Source organism: Orcinus orca, chromosome 7 (assembly GCF_937001465.1).
Source record: "Orcinus orca chromosome 7, mOrcOrc1.1, whole genome shotgun sequence".
NCBI lineage: Eukaryota > Metazoa > Chordata > Mammalia > Artiodactyla > Delphinidae > Orcinus > Orcinus orca.
The window spans coordinates 72,916,857-72,925,577 of NC_064565.1; the positions used below are offsets into that span (position 1 = coordinate 72,916,857).

General features: G+C 32.6%; 1 protein-coding gene across 1 annotated transcript; it reads left to right on the plus strand.

Annotated features, from left to right (window-relative positions):
• The first annotated feature begins 7,763 nt into the window (after positions 1-7,763).
• On the plus strand, positions 7,764-7,967 carry LOC105748355 (cytochrome c oxidase subunit 8C, mitochondrial). Its single transcript, XM_012535617.1, has one exon. It carries the CDS (start codon positions 7,764-7,766, stop codon positions 7,965-7,967), a length of 204 nt encoding a protein of 67 aa, XP_012391071.1.
• The last annotated feature ends 754 nt before the right edge of the window (positions 7,968-8,721 follow it).

Below are 8,721 nucleotides of genomic sequence, written 5' to 3' on the forward strand. Positions count from 1 at the left end.
AGCATAGTGAAATATACTTTTGTGAAGGAGATTATTTTTGATAGTACATATAACTTAAGTCTTTATTTTGATGGAATAAAATCACCTTTGGAATTTCTAAGAAAAATCTTATTTCAAAAATTCTTATTGAAATTCCAAGAAAGTTGTACTAGAGAGGTGATATGATGAAAATTGAAGAGTTATGAGAATTAAATGATTTGCAATGTGTAAAGCACTTAGAACAGCCTGACACAAAGTAAATTTAAGAGTGCTCAAATGAAATAATTAACATATATTCCCAACTAACCTCTCATTCCTAATTTCTTCTCTGGAGAATTAAAACAATCCAGGAAATCATATTGAAAGGCACCTAGTTTACTTTAGACCAAAAGCAGAGTTAACAGTTATACAATTTTTTCAAAGGCAGTTGGTGACGGCCGAGGGACCTATGGCAAGGAAGTCTTGTGGCACTTTCACGTGAGGTAAAATCATAGATTTGGAAATGTGCTAAGAGTTCTAGGGATAAAAAAGAATAATAAATATACTTAGGAAGTGCTCATATCAGTTAAATTTGGTTCTTGTAAGAGTTAACTAGCTCTTTTTACCCCAATAAATATGTGAAGATGTTATGTTGGTCAGATAAATTGCTCCCAGTGGGCACAGTGGCATCCTTAGAGAATATTGCCACTTGCATCCAGAAAGATCTGAGTTAAGAGAGACAAGAGGTAGTTATGACTTTTCACCTCAATATATGCAAACTACAAATGCTATGTTGATGATCTCAAAAGCTAAATTAAATTGCACACAGGATTTTAGATATATATCCTGATGCTCTTGAATGCCACGAAGAGGGATGGCTTCAAATATTTACTGAGCTTCTACTACATCTCAGGCACTGCTCACATTGGGTAATACAGAAATAAGTAAAACAGTTTGCAGCCTCTGGCTCAGTATAGAATACAAGGAATATATATTAACTGATAATCACAATAATGTAAAATAGGTAGTATGGCTAATATAAACAAAACATGAAAGATAAATGAAAAACATATCTAAATGTACCAAATAGCATAATTTTTAAATCACTGAACTTTCAGTTCCATAGTAATTATATAAATAAATTTGTAGAAAATGAAAATACAAATATGTCTTCTGTAACAAAAAAAAATAACTGTACAACTGATGGAAATATAAGCAATATAAAGAACTGTATTATATCACCATCATAGAAAAGAATCTGGAAGTCAGATATAAAAACATGTAAAGAAATATTTATAAATATGCATGTATATAAGTAGAAGTCTGGAAAGTGATATGGGAAATTGAAACAGTTGTTTTAGCTCTGAGGAGCATTTACTTTTTTCTTTTATAAAATACTCTTGGGGTTAAAATTAATAAGTGAATAGCTATATTGATCTTCCTTTCTGCTATTACGTTAATTATCTACTACTTCTGTTATTACATTATCTATCATGGAGTACATGTCAAAACACGTGGGTTTTGGTTAATCCATATTTAAATATTATAATGTGGTGAATAATGACAGAGAGTTGAGAAACAAACACACCTGGGTGCATATTTTCTCTCTGTCACCCACTACCTGGGACAGGTTACTTATTCTTGCTGTACAATGGGATACTAAGAATTCCCATTTCACAGAGATGTTGTGGAAGAATTATTGAAGCATGTAGATGATGCTCAATAACTGTTATTACTCTCAATTATTATCAACTACTGACTTTGTTTAGCAATTTCACTTTACAGATGAGAAAACTGAGATCGAAAAAAGTTAATAGACTTACCCAAGGTCATAGATCATAAAATTTAAAGCCATATTTACAACTATTTATTCTAAATAACAGCTACTTTGCTGTATGTTGATGAATTTTAGTTAAATTTACCATTACTTCAATTTTTTCTAAAATTAATGAATTGAATAATTCACAGATAATTTTCATTCAGATCAAATATCCTCAATGCCCTAATATTCCTTCACAGGCCAGAAATATTCACTCCACTATTGAGTCTTGTGCACATGTTCCATACTCTATAAAAACACGAGGAAAAGGTAAAAATCTCACCTAGCCCCACTCCACACCTGGAAGCCCTTTCTGCCTTGCAGTGAGAAAACTATTTCCAGCTAATAATTTGGAAAAAATCACAGGATCATGTTGTTCGCTTTTCTCTTCTCAAAGGATCACAGACTTACACTGCATTTTGTCCAATGTCCAAAAACAATTATTTCATATTTTTCGTCTGCCTTCAGATTTTGTTTTTGCCGAAGGAGAAAGGGTAAATCCAGTTCATTACTCTGTCATAGATGGAAAGGGAAGTTATTATTTTATTTTTACTCTTATTTTAAAATTTTATTAGAAAACTATTAGGTAGTTTTAGTTGGAAACTTCCTAGCAGATCAACTAAAAGATTTTATACACTAGAGTTTAATCAGTTCAGTTCATGATCAAGACAGTTTTATATACATTCCTTGTGGAGCACATGAATTTCCTCTGAGCTTAGAACACCAAGTCTAAATATCCCTGACCTTAGAGAACTCTTAGTTAGAGTGTATGAGTTTAGTTTTTTATTGACTTGAGAAGTGTGGTTTAGATAAATCACTTTTTGATGTTCTAAACAGTTTCATCACATCATTCAGAACAATTAAATTTTGTGTTTAAGACTCCCGTTGCTAATATGTGCCAGGCTCTGATATTATATATTTATAAAAATTTTACATCTGATCATCTTTTATCGATGATTACACAAAAGATTCCAAAATTCACAAGCTTCAATTTCTTTAAAAGTTTGAAATAGGGTATTGTCTTAACTAAGAAATAAGAGTTTCAAAATAATACTATAACACAATCAGATAATTGATCATTATCAATATGTTTTGCTATAAATTATATACTCATTTTCTGAAAATTATATAATTCTAACTTGCTGACAGCCTATTTTAAACACTGAATAAACTATTTTACTCTCTAATGTATTTCACTTATGATTTATTTTTTATTGCAGTATAAGGAAAAAGAAAGCAGCTGCATTCTCCAGCTGTGACAAAGTGTTTCAATATATGAGGCAAGCAACATCAGTAATAAATAAAGCAATTTACTTCTTTACAAAAATGACTATCTCTATTTAATATCAAAGCTGTGGTAATATCAAAGCTAGTGGTAGAGACTAGCAGCTGGTATGGCTAAAGTGAATACTCACAGGGAAATTAGGCTGCCACTATATCAGCTATATTATGCTCACAAAGGCATACTAAGATTCCTGTGGAAAACATTTAGGTGCTTTCCTTTTGAATTCACTACCAAGAAACTATCTTATTTCACTTAGGTCACTGATAACAATTGAGTGACAGAATGCAGTCCATTGCTGCTACCACAAAGCAGTTAACTTCCACTTCCCATTGTAGGCAAAGAGTCCAGAGTGTCCTTTAATGTAAATAATATACTAAATTCATAAAATTGATGCAAAAAAATAAAATTATATTGAATCTCCAGCAGTTGCCATGTTTCTAGAACAGCTAGGGGCTGTGGAAATAGAGTATGTTCCAATATGAAGCTTTCAGGTAATTCATCATTTTACACACACACACACTTCCCCAGTTATCAACTATCACAAGTTAGACTACTATGATAAAGTTAAAACTTCCCAAAGGGACTTCAGAACTAGTTGTATTTTTGAGCAACCACTAATCTATAAGGATCTATAATTAGACTGAATTTTCTAATGTCATTTTCACTAGAGAAACCAGGCAACTACCCAACAGGTATTTTTCAACCATCGACCTGGAATCATATTTTCACACTAATATTTGGATATTAGAGATCAAGGCATCATCTATTCCTGGATCCAGGTATGTGTCTTGAATTTACATATGTCAACGACTAAGATGCACTGTGTTCATATTTCATTGAAATAACTATAGCTTATATTTGGATATCACCTTATAGTTTACATTATATTTTTTGTATATTAATATATTTAATAACTATGTAAGATGGATATGAGAGTGTAACAGAGAAAAACAAACCTGACTTCATATTGGATCTATTCCTTTAGCTCTAACCCTTGTGCTCTGTTGCCTGTGCTTAGTCATGCTGGCTGTGCACCTTTGTAAAAGAATGTTACCTATAGCCTGAAATATACATGATAGGCTCTGACCTTTAAAGGTATAACACTTTTCCATTTATATAGAGATAAAAAGTTGCAAAACAGAAAATAACATTTGCCTTCTTGGAGGCTCACAAGAACATTGTGAAGGACAGCTGCAAGAACAAAGGATTTCTTCACCAAGAAGTCTGCAACCTTTTAGTATAAAAGAAGCCTGAATTCTAACTCGGGTAAGATGGCTCTTTGGACACTAGTCCACCATCTTTTTGGTTCAGTCTGCTGGATTTCCAAATAAAGACACTAGTCCTTGCCCCAACAACTTGTCTCTCATTTACTGGCCTGTCATGAAGCGAGCAGTATGATCTTGGACTCAGTAAAAAAGGAATTATTGCCCCACTTGATATGAGACCATGAATTTCATAAGGGTAAATAATAGCCTAATGCTACATAGCAGTCATTTGCAATCTGTTTGCTAGACTGTGAAAAGGGAAAATTCCACAGAATAACTGTCAAAGTCATTATCATTACACTAATACACCAACTTTTGGAAATAAGTTAATGGTAGGGAAAAAAAGCTTATAATAGATAATGGAGAAAGGAAATGATTACAAAGGAATTTCTGTTAACTTGCATGTTTTCATCAGTATTTTATCCTATATCTTTTTACTGTATCAACTGAAATAAGTTTCTGCATATAAAACCACATTATATATTATTTGTGGAGAAATTCTGTATTCTGAGAGTGCTAACAATCTTGTCAACTTGCTTGAGCTACTAAATGCCCAGCAGGTACATACTGATAAGAATTTTTATACCCCAAAGGTCTGACACTGAGGACAAATTGGAGAATTTTTCCATAGCTGTCGAATAGTACAACATGATTATAGAAAACTAATAGGTAACTTAGAAGGCCACTTCTTGGTTTTCTATATCTCATAAAATGGTCAGTGAAGTAAAAATTATTTTCTCAATAATAATAACAGTAATATGAAGCAGCAGAAGAGAAGGAAGAAGAATAAGAGGAAGAAGAGAAGGGGGAGGGGAAGAAGAGCAAGTTTGCCTTTTTCATGCTACTTTCTTAAGTATTCCAGACCACGTGATGTATATTACAACTGAATGAATAAGCTCTGTTCTATTGAACCAAACATGAGATTTCTAAAATGATAAGATGCCACTCTTCTTGCTATTTTTGTTTTAAAGTTATTTTTAGTTATATAAATATATAGAATATTTTATAAATATTTCATAATATATTCATTTTAATTATATTGTTTTATATTATATACAATACCTATTTTAAATGAATATTCTAAAAGTTCTCCATTTAAATTTCTAATATGAAAAATATAGATAGAATTTACCCACTTTAAGGGTCTCCACAATTTTTAAGAATTTTATAAGTTTCTGAGAGAAAATTTTGAGAGCCACTCCCTTAAATTATGTTTTAGAGTATGTTACACCAGGTACATAACTAATATATTCATCTTTTCAAATGGGCAAAGAGTTCTGCTTGTGCTACATATAATATAATGAGTTCTTTTTGTCTGGTCTACTAAGTTAAAATTTTAGAATAAATATTTTCTATGGAATATTTTAAAAATACTCAAATTATCATTAAGCATAGGTAAATGAAATAAAAATTCATATTAAGGATGTGGGTCAAAATTTGTTATTTAATTTGATAGTTTATCATTATAGGTAAAGAATTTTCCTTTTCATAGTCATGACAATTTATTATTATATTGGTGAGTGACTATAAAACTTATCTGTATAAGGAGTAGTATATTTTGAAGTAGAGAGAAAACATGTAAACAGTATTCTGGCAATGGTCAAAGTGGATTATATTAAATGACTTCAGTAATAGCACTCTCTTCTTTGGTGTTCAAAACAATAGATCTAAAAGGTTCCTGACTGCAAATTCTGAGAATCACTCAAAGTCACATGCGTATTAGAAAATTTTTTTTCAATGAATGTAATTGTCCTCCCTTATAACACAAAATATTTAAAATAATCAGAAGTTAGAAACAACCTATAAAATAAGAATGCTAAAGTTAAAACTAAAGTAATTTGAAAGTATACTATGGGATGTAGATTGGCATATTTTAGATTACCTGAATAATCCCATAATTCTGTCTTTTACAATTTCTAGAGTATGGATATATGATGTTACATTTTCACTTAGAAAACTGATTTAACACATATTATGTGTCACAAATTGTGAGTAAAACTGGAACACGAAGTTAAGATTGATGTCTCAGGCCTAGATGTTACAAAATTTCCAGTCTCTTAGTATGAAAAGTATATATGTATATTATTTGTTAAGTTTTGATATATATATATATATACACACACATATATAAATATACACACACATACACATAAATATAGATATAAATATAGGTATAAAAGGGTGTGAAGACCAATTCTTAATCTATGCAGAAGCTGGGAAGACCTGAAATAGACTAAGGGGTTCTATCAGTCTACTGCAGGTCATGAAGTTCTGATACAATACTATGATGGTTGGTCATTTTGCATGAACTTTGGGAGGTTCATTTCATTATTAAATTTAACTGAATATTTAGTTTGTTTTGTTATTCTTCCACGGAAATCTAAAAAATCTAGCTTGATCTGAGTTATGCTAGTTCTGCCTGTCTTAGTATAAAAGTTAACCTTTATTCTATCTTGGTTTACTTTGTTTCAGCACCAACTTTTGGTCCATATTCAACTGTTTTATTCTTATTGGAAGAAAATTATATATTATATAATTTTTTATCATGGATCATAAGAGTAAAACTAAATTTATCACCACTGCCTAAATTAAAGATTTTTGGTTACACTACTTTATTAACCTAACCACCTGCTTATGCTTCAATAGTTAAATAAACATCTTAATTTATGAAACTAATTGTATATATAACTGCAATTGTACTAGTTAGGAATTATTACTAGAGCTCATACATTGAAAATCTAGCAATCTAGTTAAACTAGCTAATCCCAGTTGTCTTGCATTGGGAAAGAGTTTAAGTAAACCATGCTAATAATAAAGGATACTTCTCTAACAATAATCAGTGCTCTTCTACTCATTTAGCTGTAAGGATAGATAGGGCTCCTTAGCAAAGAAAATAAAATAATGCATTGAAACATTTTCTTCACTATGTAAAGCAATCTATTAAAATATCAACACTGTGATTCCCTTGCAGGTATGAAGAAGCAACTGCCTCAAATCAATCATCTGAGCTCCTGATGTGGTTAGTTTTATGTCAACTTGACTGGTGCCCACGGGGTGGCCAGATATTTGGTCAAACATATTTATGGGTCTGTGAGGGTGTTTCTAGATGAGATTAACATTTGAATTCATAAAAGCAAGTAAAGCAGACTGTCCTCCCCAATGTGAATGGGGCTCAACCAACCCATTGAAGGAATGAATAGACTAAAAGACTGAATAAGAAAACTTATTTCTAACTGCTTGACTGTCTTCAAGCTGGGACATCAGTCTTCTCCTGCATTCAAGCTCAGTCTGGAACTTACACCACTAGCTGGCTCTCCTGCATCTCCAGTTTGCTAACTACAGATCTCAGATCTTATGTCAAAAAAACTCGCCTCGCATCACTTCGCTTCACCTCACCTCGCCTCGCGTCTTCGCCTTGCTGTGCCTCAGCCGAGTCATGCCACGCCTACCGGTTCTCTGCCTACTTCCCAGCTGCCACGTGACCCTGCTGGTCCTGCAGCCTGGTCAGCGCCTGGCCCACTCGGAGCCTCCCCGCCAGCACCCCGTGTCGACCGTAGAGGTGGCTATTGCCCTCGTGGTGTTTTTTACCACCTTCTTAACCCCTAGTGGTTATGTGCTAAGCAATATGAACCAGTTCTGAAGACGGTAGTGGGAGAAGATGTAGAGCAGCTGTTAACGTCCAACAAACTTTCAAAAAACGCTGTGGCTTCTTTAAATGAGTAAAAGTGCTTAGTTGGGTTGATGATGCAACCGCTGTGGGTATTCACTTTCATAACCACATGCTTATGGTAAATATTTTGCACTTTTTTTGTACTGTGTATTATAGAAAGTTGTATAGTCATTTAAAAATGTTAAATAAGATTGAGACAGTTGTTCATGCTTGGTAAAAAAAAAAAAAGAGAGAGAGAGGTGTCTTATATTGATACGACACACACACACACAGAGTCAAATTCTCAAAAGCAAAGAATACAACAGTGTTTGCCAGGGGCTGGGGGGATGGAGAAAATGGGGAATTGTTATTTAATGGGCATAAAATTTCAGTTACACTGGATGAATAAATTCTAGAATATATGCTGCGCAACACAGTACATATAGTTTACAATACAGTATTGCGCTCTTAAAAATTTAAGAGGGTAGATCGCATGTTAATATCTCACCACAATAAATAAATAAACAAGAAAACTCTGGAAGGTACTGCTATGTATATTACCTTGATTGTGGTGATGGTATCAAAGGTGTATCAAAGGTGTTTGCATATGTCCCAATTCATCAAACTGTACACATTAAATACATGCAGCATACATATAAATGATAACTCAACAAGGCTGTTAAAAAATAGGAAACTTCCTCAATCTGATCAAATGAATCTAAAAAAAAATCTACAGCCTAGATTT

What these genes read in the sequence shown, in the direction of transcription:
- LOC105748355 (XM_012535617.1), top strand. Translation starts at nt 7,764, where the DNA reads ATGCCACGCCTACCGGTTCTCTGCCTACTTCCCAGCTGCCACGTGACC.